Source organism: Canis lupus, chromosome 23 (genome assembly GCF_048164855.1).
Source record: "Canis lupus baileyi chromosome 23, mCanLup2.hap1, whole genome shotgun sequence".
Classification (NCBI taxonomy): domain Eukaryota; kingdom Metazoa; phylum Chordata; class Mammalia; order Carnivora; family Canidae; genus Canis; species Canis lupus.
In genome coordinates this window covers 21,040,421-21,058,618 of record NC_132860.1, presented here as the reverse complement: position 1 = coordinate 21,058,618, position 18,198 = coordinate 21,040,421, and the positions used below count along the sequence as shown (strand labels likewise).

The 18,198-nt window shown below is 54.9% G+C and overlaps 2 protein-coding genes across 3 annotated transcripts in view; both read right to left on the bottom strand.

The window, feature by feature from the left end:
• Positions 1 to 116: 116 nt before the first annotated feature.
• TPP1 (tripeptidyl peptidase 1) lies at positions 117 to 7,323 on the bottom strand. Its single transcript, XM_072794252.1, has 13 exons — positions 7,176 to 7,323; positions 7,001 to 7,072; positions 6,581 to 6,720; positions 5,237 to 5,387; positions 4,903 to 5,030; positions 4,573 to 4,751; positions 4,202 to 4,400; positions 3,878 to 4,066; positions 3,582 to 3,651; positions 3,029 to 3,149; positions 2,788 to 2,946; positions 2,295 to 2,420; positions 117 to 2,124 (listed from the first exon to the last, which is right to left on the bottom strand). Exons 1-13 carry the CDS (start codon positions 7,283 to 7,285, stop codon positions 1,984 to 1,986), a joined length of 1,785 nt encoding a protein of 594 aa, XP_072650353.1. The 5' UTR covers positions 7,286 to 7,323; the 3' UTR covers positions 117 to 1,983.
• A 612-nt stretch (positions 7,324 to 7,935) lies between these two features.
• Positions 7,936 to 18,198, bottom strand: part of DCHS1 (dachsous cadherin-related 1) — a 34,928-nt gene continuing 24,665 nt past the window's right edge. For both annotated transcript variants that reach the window (XM_072794250.1, XM_072794251.1), the window contains exons 10-21: positions 17,326 to 18,190; positions 16,981 to 17,220; positions 16,766 to 16,891; positions 15,911 to 16,120; positions 13,849 to 14,727; positions 13,164 to 13,277; positions 12,772 to 12,983; positions 12,526 to 12,680; positions 12,217 to 12,347; positions 11,820 to 12,103; positions 11,340 to 11,478; positions 7,936 to 11,005 (exon numbers count right to left, since the gene is read on the bottom strand). In XM_072794250.1, the coding sequence (XP_072650351.1) occupies positions 8,394 to 11,005; positions 11,340 to 11,478; positions 11,820 to 12,103; positions 12,217 to 12,347; positions 12,526 to 12,680; positions 12,772 to 12,983; positions 13,164 to 13,277; positions 13,849 to 14,727; positions 15,911 to 16,120; positions 16,766 to 16,891; positions 16,981 to 17,220; positions 17,326 to 18,190 (5,967 nt within the window). In that variant the 3' untranslated portion in view covers positions 7,936 to 8,393. The remainder of the gene's footprint in view (positions 11,006 to 11,339; positions 11,479 to 11,819; positions 12,104 to 12,216; positions 12,348 to 12,525; positions 12,681 to 12,771; positions 12,984 to 13,163; positions 13,278 to 13,848; positions 14,728 to 15,910; positions 16,121 to 16,765; positions 16,892 to 16,980; positions 17,221 to 17,325; positions 18,191 to 18,198) is intronic.

Below are 18,198 nucleotides of genomic sequence, written 5' to 3'. Positions count from 1 at the left end.
CCCCGCCCCCCGCGACTGCCCTGGGAATGGAGGACAGTAGGAATGTGCAGTGTTGCCATAGTTGGGGAAGGAGGTATTTCAGCCTGAATAAACAACATACGCAGCATCACAGCGAGTGTGGGGGGGGGGTGTTCAACGCAACACACATTTATTTAATTCCTATTTGCCCATCCTGAGCGAGGGCCTGGGAGTACAAAGTTAAGCAGGACGAGACTCTCGTCCTCTCGGCGCTGACAGTCGGGGAGGCAAACAGGTTAGCTGGCATTTTCAGTCCTACATTGGAGTTACAATACTAGAGGTAGACACAGTATGCAGTGCAAAGGAGGAAGGGGACTAACATCTGCCGCCTACTTCTTTGTGTCAGGCACTCTATCAACTTTATTCCACTTAATTATTCCCTGATTACTGTGCGACGCAGGTATTGATATGCCCCCTTAACAGAGGAGGGAAAAGACTCGGGGAGATGTACCTGTCCAAGGCTCTGTCCTAGTCTACGTCAGAACCAAGTATCAAATAGGTCTGTTTTTAAAAACCCAGAATTTTTCTGCTACACAAAAATGAGCTACCTTCAGGGAGTCAAAAGGTTCACAGGAGGATATGACTTCTGAGTTTTTAAAGAGAACTGGAAATGAACCAGGTAAAGGGAGTCGAGGGACATGTTAAGGGCATAGACTACCTTGAGGAAAAGTGAAAGTGTGTGCAGAGCCGGGAGGGGGAACAAGAGAAGATAAACAATTTGGTACTCAGGAACAAATGGCAAGGGAAGAATCAGGTTTGTGAGTCATAGCAAAAAGCCAGAATTGCATCAGTAACCTTTGAAGGGTCTTAAGTAAATGACCTGATGGGATTTGCATTTTACTCTGAAAAAACGATTTTGCGGATGGGCAGGAAGTAAGGACACCTTTGGCAAGGGCCTCCTACAATTCAGAGGAGAGAAGATACAGTCCTAAGCTAATGTAGTAGCAGTAGAGATGGAAAGAAGTAAATGAGGGCTAGATATATTTAGGAAATACAATTGGCAGGACTTATGGATTGATAAAGATGTATTTAAAAGGGGAAGTTGGTAGGACTTATTAATTGACAGTGGTAAGGGGGAGGGGGAGGTGAAGGAAAGTGAGTCTAGGCTAACACTTAGGCTTCTGGCTTGTTCGGAAAAAGCACAGTATCATTTACCAAGACGGAACACAAGAAAATGGTCTGGAATTGGGAAGGAGGGAGATGAAGTATTGAGTATCACACATCTTGCACTTGAGGTATCAATCATTGTCAGATAGAAAGTCTGATTTAGTGAGATGGTGATGGCTGTAGATACGGGTGACTGATTTGTTCCAGGGAATATTGGGTAGACTGAGAAGAGCAAAAGACTAAAGATGAAGTAATGGTACAAACATTCAATGAGGAAGAAAAGAGGAAGGGGGAATGAAGGAGGAAGTGGGAATGGTCAGAAAAGAGGTTAAGCCCTGAAGGCTAAAGAAGGAGAGGAAATGGATAGCTGGGACAGAGAGACCATAAAGCAAAGATTAGCAAGTGTGCACTGGATGATGCAGCAGGACGGCCAATGTTTGTCATTGTCAGGGGAGGAAAGAGTGAAAATGTGAGAGCAGAGGTCTCACTGCAATAAACTGAGAAGAGAATGTCAAGTGAAATAGTGTACACAGACAGCGTAGACAGCTATTTGAAAAAGCCTGGTTGAAGAGAGAAAGGAGAAATGGGGGAGGGGAGTTAGGGGAGGGGAGGCTCCCAATCAGTACTGGTTATAGCATCTGTAGAGGAACATGAGGCCGGAGTAGGAAGACCTGAGCATGATGGAGCAGGGTAGGGTTAGGAGTCAAGTCAAGCTCACAGCATTTCAGGGTTAGGGAAATAAGCTGTCTGTTGCAGTCTATGGTTGAGGGTTCAACAGGCCTTCCGACAGTGCAGAATTAGAGACCAAGCCACCAGCTATGGGGCAGGGGACCAGTTCACTCTCCAGGCAGGAAAGGGTCAAGGTTTGATTAGTGCCTTCAGCAGAGCTGGGAAGTTGGGTGTTCCCCAGCCTGTCACAGGATCCCAGCCAGGGCCAGAGCAGAACCCCTGACCCTGCACCTCTTCATTCAGACAGGATTCATGGCAGCCACGGGTTACCTAGGGAGAAGGTGGGCATCAGATCTGGGGCTGCCTGTCTGTACCAGTACTTACAGACTAAGCCCCCTGTATTCATATTTCAGGACCCCATCAGAACTCCCCTCAAGTTCATGTTTGCACTCCCCATATTCATGAAAATGTCCACACCTTCCTTTCCCTTCCATACTCACATCAAAGAGTCCTGCCCCACGCTGCTGGTAGAGCCTTGGGTTGAGAAAGCCAAGAGGAGGGAGGCCACTGAGGAGTCTATGTTCATTTATCAGGGATAGGATCCCACCAAACACTGGAGTAGAAGCCTGCAAGAGTAAGAGTGTAAGTAGAGGTTAGGGGTTCAAAGTGATTGGATTTGGGGGATGGATTTTTTTTTAAGATTTTATTTATTCATGAAAGACGCAGAGTGAGAGAGAGAGAGAGGCAGAGACAGGCAGAGGGAGAAGCAGGCTTCATGCAGGGAGCCCGACGTGGGATCCCAGGCCTCTAGGATCACAACCTGGGCCGAAGGTGGCGCTAAACCGCTGAGCCACTCGGGCTGCCCCTCAGGGACAGGGACGGATGTTTAAAAGGATCAGAGGTCTTAGAGGAGGCAGGGGTTCTGGGTGCAAGGTCTTAGTAGAGGATGAGGATAGTTCCTGAGAGGGGGTTTGGAGCCAGGCTGATTCTTACCGAGGTGCCAGACACCCATGGAATGGGCACGCTGTTACTGACCACCCAGTAGCCATCGGAGAGTGCAGCCACGTCTGGATAGGCACGGCCACTGGCATTGAAATAACTAGATGGTGGTAGGTGGGGACTGGAGCTCAGGAACTGGGCCACAGCTTCCTCCTGAAAGGTGTTGTTGAGTGAGTATGGTCTGCTTAACTGAGGATCCCTCCTACCATCTATCCCCATAAATACACATACATACCTGGTATGAAGGCTGTGGGAACACATTGCTGAAGCCGCCACCACTGATATAGTCAACAATCTCAGTTGTGACTCGAAATGGATTCTGGAAGGATGTGCCTCCCACCGTGGTGACATAGGGGCTGAGAGCAGAAAACAGCATTCAGATTGTGGTGGTCTCAAGGGGACCTCCAAAATATGTGGAGATGGGGGAGTATGGGCTAGGTCTTGCTAGAGGGGCTGGACTCTGTGGGGAAGCAGGTACATGGGGAAGACGAAGCCCTCAAGGCGTGGGCCTGAGGTGACAGTGCATACTTTTCTCTATAGAACATTCACCAAATCTTCTACTCTGATGCCTGGGAACTAAGGAAGAGGAATACTGGGAACTTTGTTCTACTTAGAGGCCATGGGACCTAGATCTATAGGAAGAAGAGGGGAATGCAGCAACCAGAGCCAGTTAAACTGAGGTCTTAAGCTACAGGAGCACCTGGTGGGGTCAAGGCAAAGGTTCCAGATCATGAGGTCATAGATGAAAGATTGGCGGTCACAGGTAAGAGGTGGGCTGGAGTGCTTACCTGGAGGCAGGGAAGCTGGGACGGAACTGGTGTCTTCTAGAGACAGACCAACACCCAGCCCCACTGTCACCTGAGAGAAAGAGCAAGTTTAGCATTCAGATCAATGGGTCAGAGCTTGATATGTGGGTTCGGATGTCAGAGAAGAAATTAAACAGTCATTGCTGCAAGAGCTCAGAGTTTAGAGGTCAGATCCGGGTCCCTGGTGAGTTCAGATTATAAGTCAGAGATCACAAGGGTCTCTGTGGGGTCAAAATGCCTGGATTCCAGAAGGGTCTAAGTTTAGAGTGGGAGGTCACCTGAGGCAAAGAGCAGGGTCAGACCCCGAGCGGCTGCCTTCATGAACTCAGTGTTGACCCGCTGGATGTAGGCGCTGCTGAGGGAGTCCTCGTCATCTCCATAGCTCACAGTGTGCACATGTGGCAGGGCTGACTCATTACTGAGCAGCAGGAGCCACTGCAGGAAGGGCTCCTGTGACTCATGCCGGCCTGGATTTAGGGGAAGGGAAGGAACACAAGGACGTTGTCAGGATCTCTGTCTAGCTCATGGGATTCCCTTGCGGGAGCAGTAATCACCACTCACCACCACCCCTTTCCCCACCCACCAGTCCCCCTTGGCAGTACCAGGGCTACTGTAGACCCAGGTGGAGATGTTGGCACCGGCACTCATCAGGTACTCCACATCTAGACTGGCCTCGATCCCAGCCCGGCCCCGGCCCTGCTGTCCAACTACACGGGCTACCGATGCCTGGTGTGCAAAGTTCCCACCAAAGAGGCGCATGAATTCAGCCAGGTCTGACGCATGGAAATACTGCTCCAGGAACTACAAAAGGAATCAGAGCAGATATCATGGGTCAGAGGATGCAGCCCCAAAGTCAGGGCAGGGGATGTTGTTCCAGTTAGAGGGTGAGAACCCAGGGGAGGAGTCAGAGAGCAAGCCCAACCTGGGGAGACATGTAGGGTGTTAGGACCCTGGAATTCTCTGCCTGGCTCACCTGGGCACAGGCTTGGCTGTTGTTGGTTGTGCCAGAGCCCACATCTTGTGCTGTCAAGTTGTATCGCTGACGGATCACAGATGGGGTCACCCCCAGGTGCAGGCCAACAGTCCCTGACACTTGTGGCTCAGGGCGTTGCCTCAGGGATGATGTGGGGGGGAAGCGGTGCAGCCCGCCCACTGTGGGGAGAGGTCAGGCTTGAGGAGGAGATCTTTTAGACTCCAATTCCCACTTTACCATTGATCCCACCCCAAGCCCCCCACGGCACCTAAATTTTTCCAGCCCCTGACTCTGTCTGCTTCAACCCTCACCAACCCCATTGGTTGTTACCAAAGTCCACATGAGGGGCCAAGGCCTTCGGGAGCTGGTATGGACGTAGGGACCTTATAACATGGATCTCTGTAGGTCCCCCCACATAGCGATGAAACTCAGCCCCAGAGAGGAGCAGTTCTGCCTGTCTGGAGGTCAGAGATCAGAGAACAGAGGTCAGAGAGCAGTACAGACCAGAGCTGAGGCCACCTGAGCATCACTGCTCATCCTCCTCTCCCCGTGTGTTAGCTCTCACCCACAAGCTCCCGCCAGCTCTCAGCCATCTCCCATTGGAGTGACTCGTCTCCCTGATGGGATGATTGGTACCCTCCATGGGGCAATCACTCCCTCTCACCGGACACTCAGCCAGCAAGTCAGAAAGTCTTGTGTGGTCACCGAGTGGCAGTTCCGGGCTCCAGCTGCTGAGAGCCATTTTTGGACTGTGCGGAAGGTCAGTGGTGATGGCCGGACCAGTTCAGCCACATCCTCTAGGGTCAGGTATTTTCCTGCAGGGATTCAGTAGAGGATCTTGCTTTTCCAGGTTGCCCATTTTGGACCTCAACCAGGAGACATTGGGACTTCCCAGAGAACCTGGAACAGGGTCTCAAGGGATAGGTGGGAACTTTCTAGCAAAAAGGCAGGCTATGCAGGTGCAAGCTACATTTGGGGGCCAGGGAAAGAAAAGGCTGAGGAGACTTGGAATGCCATGGCCAGAAATACCGATTTACCTTAAAGGCCAGAACATTGCAAATACTGCATCAAAGCGTGTATTTTCATGATCATAAACAACACATGAAGTTAAGAAATTAAAATTTTCCATATTAAGTTTATTTCCAGTAAAAGTTTTCAAAACTTTCAGAACCAATTATAAGATGACATCTAATTCAGTTCCAGTTTTCATACTTGTTGATTTTAAGCTAAACATGACAGTGAGTCACTACTTTCCTGCACAGTGCCATGCACACAGCTCCGGGGTGAATCTGAGACTCCCCCCCCCCCCCAACCATGAAGGGCTTCGTGCCAGGGAGGGACACTATCCAGCATGACCACTGGAGCAGAACACTGTTTTGGAGTAGAGTAGGGAGCAGGGTGGGGAGTGAGGTGGAGCAGATGAGACTACGGACCCCTGAGGGGCCTGGGCAGCAGTCTGGATGCAAGAATAAACAAATGAGTTGGCGGTAACAAGCAATGGTAAAGAGTGGATGACTCCAAAGGCTCTTTCAGAGCTTCAGAACTGGAAATGACAGCCCTAGAGTCTGACTGGAGGAGGACATGGGCGTGGGTTGGACTGAGGGTGGCGAAGGAATTGAGCTGATGAGCACCTGTCTGTACTCGACACTACCACTTCTCCATCTGTCTGGTAGCTGATAAGGAGTAGAGTCAGAATTTGAATTCAGATTTGATCACACAGCCTGGGCTCCTAACTTTCAGGTTACTAGCCTGATAAACACAGGTGAAAAGTTTTTGGGAAAAGAATTTGAGTGAATTTTGGACAGTTTATTTCTAGTTCACTTTTTTTTAAATTCAGAAACTTCAACGAGAGCCACTAACCACTGCTATTCAACTTCCCTATATCACCGCCTCCCCAGGCACGAAGAGCATGACCCTGACATTATGTGCACCATCCCACACTCAGCCCAGCCCTGAGTCCCTCCACTGCATCCCACATCCCAGCCCCAGTCCCTCTCCCGATAGGCACCATAATGAGGAGAGCCAGGATCCGACACAGCCTGTACCAGCTTGGACAATCTTTCCACGTTCTGCTGTCTCAGGGCAAAGGTGAGACTCAGCTCTTCCTCAGAATCTACACGGCCCAGGGACACCCAGCCTGGGGGCAGCCTGCAGGGTCAGAGGTCAGGAACATGGCCTTTGTTAGTGGGGGGGATGGGAAGTATCAGTCATGGAAGGTTCAGGATCAGGGGCTGAGACCTGGGGTAGGATCCCAGAGGCAGATATGACTCACAGGAGGTGAATGCTTGGAGACTGAGCCTGGGAACCTGGGAATAAGACTACGGAGGGGGTACCAGGAGCTGGTAATGGGGTGAAGGAGGCTGGAGCCAAGGCAGTGGGCACAGGACAGGGCACAGGGGAGGGGGCAGTCTGTGCTGAGTCAACTCACGTCCGCTGCTGGTCTGGCTCCGGGCTGTAACTGCATTTGCTGGCGACACAGAGAGCAAGGAGCCCTAGGAGGCTGCAGAGGCAGCAGGCGGGTTTCAGCGGGAGCCGGACTGCCAGTGTATCCCCACCCTCCAACAAACATAATCCCCTCCTCCCGGAGCCCCCTCATTTCTCACCAGGTTCGGAGTCTCATTTTGCCTTTCTGGAGATCCACTGTCATGTGACAGATCACATGAACCCTATGTTCCACCGCCACACCACGCGCCGCCTGGAAACTACTGCCCATGCTGGCTCCTCCTTCAAGTGGGTGGTCCTAAGTGCTGCCACCCAGATCCTTCCTCTGGCGGTGAGCTCTGGATTAGTCCAGGGCTCCCCCCTGCTGCCGGAGTCCAGCCAGCTCTCACCGCGGGGTAAAGGGCAGTGCTTGAGGACGGGCTCCCAGGCACACAGACCCACGGACGGGATTCATCGTTCGCTGTAGGTATCAGGAGAGCCACCCAACCTCTCAGAGCCTAGGCTTCCTTTAGAACGCGGAAGCTGTTGTATTTAAAGTGCTCTGCCTCCTGGGGTTGCGGTGAACACCGACAGAAATAAAGCAGGCACAATGCTCAGAAGGGAGCCCCGTGCGGCCTTCCGTGAGCTCTTACTACACATAGACCCTCAGGCCTAAAGCTGGTCATCTTTCCCCACCCAGCCAATCCCTCTCTAGATCCCAGCCACAAGGAAGCCCTGTCTGCCTCCTGGACCTTGTGAGAGGGAAAGGCCCGCTGCAGAGATGTGAGGTCAGCCTCAGGCTAGGCTCCCAGGGCCATCCCCACCCTAGAGGCCCCATGCCCACCACCCCTCTGTGCCTCTCTAGGGTGTCCACAATACATCAGGTGCCTTGCAATCGTCCCCCATCCCAATGGCCCCCACAGAATACAGCCGGACACTAGATACAAACTGCAGTTTATTAAGGCTCCAGAGTGAGAATTGGCACTTGGTTCTGTGCAGGGGCAGGGGTGTTAGTGGAACCCAAAGGAGCTGGGCCCAAACAGGTTGGAGGGGCCTCCCCCATTCCCCCTACCCCCCAATAAATAAAGTCTCAGCTCCACCTCAGGGTGCTGGCACGAGGCAGGAAGCCCTCACTGAGGAGAACCCAGAGCTGCTGCCTCCTTCATATTTCTCCCCACATTGGACCTGGCCCCAGGTCCGTGGCCAATAGGACCTCTATTTGACTGGTGCTCTGACAGGACCAGGGTGAGATGTGGGACCTGCCCCCACTGGAGTTTAGGATGGGGAGCTGGCCTCCCCTGTGGTCAATCATGGTCCGAGGCTGCCCAGGGCAGGCTCAGATGGGGCCTGCATTGGGGACACTGTGCGCATCCCAGGTCGGGGCCCAGCCTGGGCCACAGCTAGATGTGCAGCTCCGTGTCATCAGGTGGCTCCAGGCCGGACTCTGCGCTGAGTGCGGAGGCTGAGGGGCCCTGGGCCACCCCAAATGGTGAGACAACGGGTGAGCGAGCAGCCAGAGGAGACAGTGAAGGGGAGAAGCTGGGGGACATGGCAGCTGAGGATAGGGAGCCTTCGTGGCTGATGGGGGAGCGGTGAGAGGCTGGTGGGAAGATGGCCCGGGTTGCTGCTGTGCTGGCTGGCTTAGGGGGCACAGACTTGGCTCCTGGGTGGGCCACAGCAGTGATGAGGGGTGGTGGATCAATACGGGGAGCTGGGGGACATGGCCGAGCTTCATCCTTGAGCCGGGCAATCTCTGTGAAGACACTGGCCAGTGGCTGGAACTGAGGGCACCAGCTCAGCAGGTAGTCCCAGTTATAGCTGCCACGGAGCTCTTCCTCACCAGCCACGATGGCTGTCAGTGCACCTGCCACACATGGCTTGCCATCTGCTGGGAAGCCATAGTCCCCGGTGGGTGCAGGGCTCAGGCCACAGCCCCCTAGGAAGGCTGTGGCAGTGGCTGGTGGGCCCTCTTCTCGGTACAGAGTGGCTCCTGCACCTGGCAGCAGCAGCCCTGCCTTGCGGCCCTTATACCAGGTGTCAGGGGCAGGTGGCTCGCAGGATGTGTCACTCAGTCCATCTGCATCCTGTTGGATGCCTGAGTCGGGGCCACGGGCAGCCAAGGAAGAAGCCACACTGGCCACTCTTGGGAATTCGTTGATCATGCGGATCTCGTCATCCTCCGCAGCCTCTGCTGAGCCTCGGCCACTTGAGTGTGAAGGGTCCAAAGAGCCACCACGGGGGTAGGGTCCTCCAGCTCCTGGCCCACCATAGCTAGGGAGAGTCTGGTGATAGAGGTGTTCTGAGGGTGGTGGGCTGGGTGGCTCTCGGCCTAGCTTCTGCAGAGAGCCACTGGACAGGGGTGCTGCCTGTGACATTGGACCAGGTGCTGCCTCAGCCTTGCGGCTACGGGCCCGTACCAGGCCTAGGACCAGGGCTGCTAGTGCAAGCACAACCACAACTCCCAGGGAGGCTGCCACAGCCCCCACCAATAGCAGGTTGAGGTCAGGTGCCAGGCCCAGTGCAGTGTGGGTGATATCCACGGTCACAGGCACTGTGGCACTCCGGGATCCAGGCAGAGGCCCCCGTGCCACCACCTCCAGCCTCAGCTCCCGTGGTGCCTCACGCCGTGTCCGGCCTCCACTCCCAGAAGTGCCTGTTCCGCTGCCTGGTGCCCGGCTGTCCACTCGAAGGTACAGGGCACCTGTAGTTTGGTTGATACCAAAATAGGGGGAAGAGGTGGCAAGGGAATAGAGCACCAGGCCATCGGCACCTCCATCCTCATCTGTGGCCTGCACATGACCCAGGCTGTAGCCACGCCGGGCACCTTCTGGCACTTGGAAGTGGAAAGCTGGAGCCAGGAACACTGGGTCATACTCATCCTCCCCTGTCACCAGCACTGACACAGTGACTGAGGCTGAGAGATTCCCAGCATCAGCAGCACCCACCAGCAGCTGGAAGCTTCCTGTGTGCTCATAGTCAAAGGCCACTCGTGCCCGCAACTCCCCTGTTGAGCTGTTCAGTGCAAATGCCTCTCGGCCCTCAGGCCCTGGCCCAGCCTCCAACAGGGTATAGCGGAGCCTCCCGAAAGCTCCTGCATCCCCATCAATCGCATGCAGAGTGGTCACAAGAGTGCCTGGAGGCTGGTTCTCTGCCAGGCTGGTGCTGAGCAAGCTCAGCGGGAAGACTGGGCCATGGTCATTCACATCCTGGACCTCGATGGTCACTGGTGCCAGAGCAAAGTGTGCCCCAGCAGGGTCAGCAGCCTGCACTACAAGCTGATGTCGAGCCTGGGTCTCACAGTCCAGGGGGCGGGCGAGTCGCAAGGCACCTGAGTTCTCATCCAGTTCAAAGAGCCCAGAAGGATCGCCTGAGCTAAGGGTGAAACGCACAAGGCCATGAGGACCCGGGTCAGCATCAGAGGCCTCCACATGCAGCAGCTCAGCTCCAACAGGTGTGTCCTCGGGAACTGCCATGCGGTATGACGCTCGAGTGAAGACAGGTGGGTTGTCATTGACATCCAGCACAGTGACGGTGACAGGCACAGCTGAACTGCGAGGTGGCTGCCCCCGGTCAGCTGCAGCCACAGTTAAATTATACTGGGTTAGGCTTTCAAAGTCTAGAGACTCAAGTAGCACCAGGCAGCCCAGTGCCCGGGGGCCTAGTCCACCACCTTCCCCAGTCTCAGCCAGCCGGGGTTCCAGCTGGAAGACTCGGCCCCGGTTACCACTGACAATGCTATAGTCCACGGTGGCATGAGTGCGGCTTCCATCGGCATCTGTGGCCTCCAAGGTGAGCAGGGTGGAACCAGGGGGCAGATCTTCAGTTACAGCCACACGGTAGTGTGGCAATGTGAAGCTAGGGGTGTGGTCATTCTGGTCCTGCAGCTGCACATGCACTGTGGCTCGTGCTGCCCGGCCTGGCATCCCATGATCTCGTGCTTCCAGTACTACGTCCACCACTCCTGGCCCCTCATGGCCCAAGGCCACTGTTCCCACTGTTGTGAACAAGGTCCCTGCGATGAGAAGGGAATGGAGAGAAATATGCATTCAGCAGAAGCTATAGGTGAGCATAGGGTGATCCTTCGGGGCCTAGGAAATGGCCTTGGAAGTCTGATTCTAGGGGATGGTCTGTGTGCTGGGAGTTTATGAAATGGTCTCCAAGATTCATGAAATGGCTTCTAGATATGCAGTCAGGATGGGGCTTAAAATAGAGACAAAGCAGGGGAAATGTTCTCACTGGGTCAGAGATCCAGGAGTTAAGGGTTCAGGCAAGAGATTCTAGGAATGAGGTCAAAATATGGCCCACTGCTGGCAAAGATAAGGGATCAGATCCTGGGAAGAACGTACCATTGTTGGGGTCAACACTGAAGCCCTCAGCAGGGGAAGCCAGGTGGTAGGAAATGTGACCATTGGCACCCGAATCCTGGTCAGTGGCAGAGACGGAGAGAATGGCACTGCCTGGAGGTGTGTGTTCAAGCAGTGTCACCTGAGGGGTGAGAACAAATGTTTATGGCCAAATTTCCCAGCTGCCCTACTGTCCACTTAGCTTATTTCTGGAGCTTGATCCCATGAACCCTGCTTGGCATCCATGCCAGCTTGAAGCCCATACTCGGTGTTCAAACTGCCCACCTTCCTCCATTTCTGGGCACAGGATGAAGAACCTAGACACAGTTCCTAGGACTCAGACAGCTGACTTAGAGATGGGACCCTCCCATCCCCAGGTCATTTCCAACATCCATCCCACCTCAGACCCTTCTGGCCTTGGCACTTCCTTCCAACGTGAACAACCCTGGGCTCAGGTGTGGGGTCATCTAGGGGCATCAGTACCTGGTAGAGGCTCTGCGAGAAGGCAGGTGCATTGTCATTGACATCCTCCACAAACACCGTGAGGTTAGCATGGCCCTCGTGAGGCCCGTCATGTGCCAGCAGTTGCAGGTGGTAGCGGTCACGCTGCTCAAAGTCCAGGGGGCCCGTGAGTGAGAGGCGGCCTCCATAGCGACCTATGCTGAAGGGATCCTGGGGTCCAGATGGGCTCAGCACATACCACAGCACTGGTCCTGAGTCCACATCATTCCCTGTTACCTGTGCAATCTCTGAGCCCAAGAGTGCATCTGTAATACAGGGGACAAGTATTTGGTGTGGTCCTAGACACCCCTGGAGCCCCAAGGAGGGGGGATGTGCTGCTCCACCACCCTTTGTACCTCTCGCTTTACTGAGTCCTCACCTTCTGACACTCGGAGCTCCCAGGGCTGGGGGATGGTGGGACGATTATCATTAGTATCGATGACCATCACTGTCAGGGTAGCTGAGCCCACCAGGGCTGGACTTCCTCTGTCTGTGGCCATCAGTACCAGCCTGGACACAGAAAACAATCAGGGGTGGGGCCTGGGGATAAGGGAGAACCACAGGCAGGGCTGGAAGGACTCACGACAGACCTGAGAATGTAGCCTAGGGATTGAGAGGGATTCAGGGCAGGCCTTGAAACTGCATGGACCCATGTTGGGATCTTGCAATCTACCAAGCCAGGCCTTACCGTGTTTCAGCCCAGATCTCACGGTCCAGGATGGCTGTGGTAGTAATAGTGCCTGTGGCTGGGTCTACGTGGAACAATCCGCGTGCTGGTTGGGATGCAGCCAGGCTGTAGGAGATCTGTCCGCTGGGGCCTTGGTCCAAGTCATCTGCCTCCACCTGGTGGGAAAAGGAGGCTGCTGGCACTGGGCTGGCCACAGACAAGTCCGGCAGCCAGCCCTGCCCCTCATCTTCCCATCACGTCCCACACCTGCAGCAGGGGTCCCTCCAAGGGCCTAGACTCAGGCAGGAAGGCCACGTAGTGGGGCCGCAGGAAGCGGGGAGCATTGTCATTGGCATCTTGCAGGGTTAGGGTCAGCACGGAGAAGGCAAAGGCTCCCCCGCTCTCTGCCTGTAGCACCAGTCGCAGTCGTGGGCTCGCCTCAAAGTCCAGCCCCTCTGCCGAGCGAACTGTGATGGCTCCTGCGGTAGGGGGTGAGGGGAAGCAAAAAGCATCACAGACAACCCTTGCTTGCCCTGGAGCCTCCCTCTCTGATGCCCCTTCCTCAAGGGCAGCCTCTCCCCAACCAGGGCCTTCTGGGGCCCAGTGAGGAGCTCCCCCAGGAGCTGTCCCCTCACAGGGCCCCTGCTCCTGCCCCTTACCTGTACTAGGCTGGATGGAGAATGTCCCTTTCTCATTCCCACTGAGAATGCTGTAGATGATGGGTCCATTTGAGCCCCCTGCATGGACAGCCTTAGGGGAGATAATGGGAGTCCCTGCAGAGAGGATGGTATTGGTTGGACTGCTAGCACTAGACTGAGGGAGTTTATGACACATTTTTAGCGAGTAACCCCAGCCCATTCAAGGATACAAAGCTGGTCTCCCATCCAAGTACTAATCAGGCCCAACCCTGCTTAGCTTCTGAGATCAGAGGAGATCGGGTGCTTTCAGGGTGGTATTATGTTGAGTACAGTAAGTCAATCGGAGGACAATCATTATATGGTTTCACTCATATGGCGAATATAAAAAAATAGTGAAAGGGATTATAGGGGAAAAGAGAGAAAATGAGTGGGAAAAGTCAGAGAGGGTGACAAACCATGAGAGACTCCTACCTCTGGAAAACGAACAAGGGGTAGTGGAAGGGGAGGTGGGCGGGGGAATGGGGTGACTGGGTGATGGGTACTGAGGGGGGCACTTGACAGGATGAGCAATGGGTGTTATACTATATGCTGGCAAACTGAACTCCAATAAAAAATATACAAAAAAAAGAAAAAAAATAAATTTAGAAATGCTTTTTATGTCGAAAAAAAAAAGATACAAAGGCGGGAGACATGGGAAGGGACCCACCTGGGGGTGCATTCTCACGGAGCATGGCTTCACTAGTAGCCCGAGGAAAACGGGGTCCACGCTCGGACTCCCCCTGCAGCCCAACAATGACCACACCGGTGGCAGAACGAGCTGGACGGCCGAGATCAGTGGCTACGACGAAAAGGACACGATCCCGGGGGCCCAGGGCTACAGGGGAGCGGGCCACACGTATTTCACCGGTGTAAGAGTCCACGGTGGTGCCAGGAGGTGGCGTGCCTGCCAGCCGGTATAGGATGGAGGCATTAGCACCAGCATCACGGTCTTCAGCTCGCAGAGTGGCCAGAGCCAGAGTCGGGGTGCTGAGGCTGGGGCCTGGGCGGGGCAGGCGCAGCCTCAGAGGACTGGTGGGGAAGGTGGGTGCATGGTCATTGACATCACGCACTGTGATGGTGACAGGTACTGTGGTGCTCAGGGGCCCAGCAGCTGCACCATCCACTGCACTCACAGAAAAGGCATAGCTGGAACACTGCTCCCTGTCTAGGGCTATGGCTGTGCGTAATTCCCCGGAGCTGGGCTCCAGCAAGAAGGCTCCTGCTGCACCTGTACCCAGGTAGTAGGTCACACGGCCATTGGCCCCAGCATCAGGGTCGTGAGCCTGTAGTTGCAGCAACAGGGTCCCTGCTGGTGCATCCTCAGGCACCTCCACAGAGTAGGCAGGCACAGGGAAGGCTGGGGCATGGTCATTGGCATCCAGCACTGTCACTGTCACAAGCAGGGTGGCACTGAGAGCTGGCTGGCCTCCATCCCGGGCCTCTATCCGCAGCTGGAATGCTGGCTCCACCTCTCGGTCTAGTGGCCTCATGGTGCCAAACTCCCCAGACGTTAGGTCTAGGACAAAGGCTCCTGATGAGTCCCCATCTGCAGAGAAGTACATGTGCACATAGACAAAGATGTGTCAGCCCATGGGAGGGAGGGTGATTTACAGGCAACAGCAAATGGGAAGGGGTAGAGGGAAGAGAAACTGGGATAAAAGCAGAGAAGAGAACCACAGACAGTAAAGGAGGATACTGTAAAGCAGCTGTTCTCAGAGTGTGGCCTGGGGACTCCTCTCAGGGAGTAAATAAGATCAAAACTGGTTTCATAGCAATATTAAAACATTATATGCCATTTTAATTCTCAGAATCTCACAAATGTAGAGTCCAAATACTGCATGACATGTGATATCAACTTGGATGGTTAACGGCAAGTGTGTTTATTGATGCTTAGGTCTTCTAGAATGTAGGTAGAGGGACGCCTGGGTGGCTCAGCAGTTGAGTGCCTGCCTCCCGCCCAGGGTGTGATCCTGGAGTCCTGGGATTGAGTCCCACATTGGGCTCCCTGCAGGGGCCTGCTTTTCTCTCTGCCTCTCTCTCTCTGTGTCTCTCATGAATAAATAAATAAAATCTTAAAAAAATAGAACGTAGGTAGAAAATTTAGAGTGTGAACATGTATTTTCAGAGACTCATTCAGTTTTTGCTGGCTTCCTTTTAGTTACACCTATAATCTTTGCAATCTTAGTACTCTCCAACAAGTTATTTGAAGCCCTAATATTTCTTTGTACGTATGTGGAAATACCATAAGCAGTGTACTTCACTGGCTGTTTTATAATGGCGTTTTAAAATTTTTCCCAGCTTTAGTATCTAATATAATAAATATGGATTTAATGTGTTTATTATAAATATGAATTCATATTACATATTTGTTATATCATATTATTATGTCAATAAATATTGATATCGTTTAAACAAAAACCCTTTAAGGTTCTCAGAAATTTAGAATACTATGGGTTATTAAGACCAAAAAGTTTGAGAACAAGTGCTCTATAGGGAGAAAGAAGAAAGAAAAAGAAAAGAAACAGGAAAATAAAAACAGAGACACAGAGGGACATAATCAGCTAAAGAGGCAGAGGAAAAAAAACACTCAGAAACACATACATGAATGAAAACGTAGAAGACAAAGACAAGAGAAAGGAAACCCAGACACACTGAGGCTGACATAAGCCCACAAGGAGTAGAACTGGGCAAGTGGATGCTGGGTTAGTGAGTGTGGGGACAGTTCTCACCCAAGATGCGGTACTGCAGCTGCCCGTTGGCTCCCACATCTGGGTCAGAGGCCCGCAGCACCGTAAGGGTTTGGGGATCCTGGCCCTCGGGCACCTCCAGGGAGAGGTGGGCACTCCCAAAGGTTGGGGCATGGTCATTCTCATCCTCCACAGCCACTCGCACTGTGACATGGGTCAACAAGGGGGGCGAGCCCCTATCCCGGGCATACACTATGGGGAAGCAAAAACAGTAAGATACATAGCCTGCTCCCATCCATGGAGAAACCAACACACACGGCACTCAACATGTTCCCCAGGTGCGTGTATGAACCAGAGAATGTCCATCTCTCCCTGCTCCGCAAGCATGTGTGCGCTTACGTATATGTGTACGTGTACACATAAATATACTTGTCAGTAGACTTTTTTCTTCCCACTTCTCATACTTAGTACATGCAAGATGTATCTTAGATTAGTGGTAGTGTGACAGAAAAGGCAGTAAATGAGGTATCAAAAGATGTGGGTTCAAGTCCCGGCTCGAACACTTCCAAGCTGTGTTGGCTTGCACAAGTCACTTAACCTCTATGGTACTATCAATATGCTTCTTCTCTATTAGATGGCCACAGTCTAATCTGAGGGAATCCTACAGGACACAACTGTGGCATTATGCATTTCAGAGTTTGTGTGATCACAATGGCAACAGCCAGGGAGTCCGATCACCTTGCAATCCACCCAACTCTTGCTTCCCCCAAAGGATCCAAAAATATAACAAGCTGTTCTCTAATAGGTGGAAGCTTCTAGAAGGTATTTTGGGGGTTCTGCCCATGTAACGCTGGTGCTTACAACACCTCAGGCTTTTGGGGTCCGGTCAGTGCGTACCTGTCAGGTTGATCTCCTCCTGCTCCTCCCGATCCAGGGCCCGAAGAGTCGTCAGAACTCCAGTGTCTGGGTCCAGGGAGAAGCTTTCTCCAGAGATACCTCCATAAGTCACTTGCCCATTGGCCCCTGAGGAGGGGCAGCATGGAGGGAGATCAGAGGGTAGCTATAGCCCTTCTTGCCCAGTGACCCTCTCCACTCATCCCCTCGGGTCTTACCCAGGTCTGGGTCGGTGGCCCGCAGCGTGAGCAGAGAAGTGCCAGGAGGGCTGTTCTCACGCAAGAGGACGCTGTACTCCTGCTGCTGGAAGGCGGGTGCCTCGTCGTTGACGTCGGCGACACTGACAGTGAGGAGCTGCGTGGCCGAGCGCGGTGGGGAGCCGTGGTCCGAGGCCACCACGGTCAGCAAGTGCTCAGCTCGCTGTTCCCGGTCCAGGGACCGCACCACGGAGAGCGCGCCTACGCGGGCGGCAGGGCGGGTTGGAAGGAAGCCTCGGCACTCCCCGCACACCCCCGCACACCCCCGCACCCCCCCCGCCCCAACCTCCTCCGCGTCCCACTCACCGGTGCCCGAGTGGAGCCGGAAGTAGCCGTCCCCGCCGGCTGCCAGGCGATAGGACACGCGCGCGGCCTCGCCGAGGTCCGGGTCCCGCGCTACCACGTGCAGCGCCACGGGCCCGGGCGGCTGATCCTCGGGGATGCGCACACGGGACGGCGAGGCGAAGACCGGGGCGTTGTCGTTCTCGTCCGTGACGAAGACGCGCGCGGAGACGCGCGCTGCGCGGCGGCGGCTGGCGTTGGCGGGCCGGTCGGTGGCTTCCACGAGCAGCAGCAGGGCGGGCGTGGCCTCCCGGTCCAGGCCTCGCGGCGCGCTGAGCGCCCCGGTGCGCGCGTCCAAGCGGAGCGCGGGCACGGGCGGCTCCTGGCGCAGCAGGCGGTAGCGCACGTCGCTGTTGGGGCCCGGGCCGTCGGCGTCCGACGCGCGGAAGGTGTACAGCGCCGCGCCCGGATCCGGGTTCTCCGGCAGCGCCAGCGCCAGCGGGTCGCGCGCGAAGGCCGGCGCGTGCTCGTTCTCGTCCTGCACGCGCACTTGCACGCGCAGCAGCCGCGCGCCCGCGCCCCCCGGGCCCTCGGCGCGCACGGTGAGCGCGCGCCAGGCCGGGCCCGCCTCGAAGTCGAGGGGCCGCGCCAAGTACAAGCGCCCCGAGGACGCGTCCAGCGCGAAGGTGCCCTCCGGGTCGGCGCCGCCCACCAGCGTGTAGGTGAGTGCGCCCACCCCCGCCGGCTCCGGCGCCGCCACCGAGCCCAGCAGGGAGCCGGGCTGCAGCCCCTCCGCCGCTGTCACCGTCAGCACGACGGGCACCGGGGCCGCTGGGTCTGGCTCCGAGGGGTCCGGGGCGGGCTCGGCCGAGCGGACGGAGGGAAGCACCTGTCGTG

What these genes read in the sequence shown, in the direction of transcription:
- TPP1 (XM_072794252.1), bottom strand. Translation starts at nt 7,285, where the DNA reads ATGGGCAGTAGTTTCCAGGCGGCGCGTGGTGTGGCGGTGGAACATAGG. An exon ending in TCCTGGCTCTCCTCATTATG is followed by an intron (nt 5,388 to 6,580) that starts GTGCCTATCGGG and finishes GAATCCCTGCAG; the next exon opens with GAAAATACCTGACCCTAGAG. An exon ending in ACAGCCAAGCCTGTGCCCAG is followed by an intron (nt 4,401 to 4,572) that starts GTGAGCCAGGCA and finishes TTCCTTTTGTAG; the next exon opens with TTCCTGGAGCAGTATTTCCA.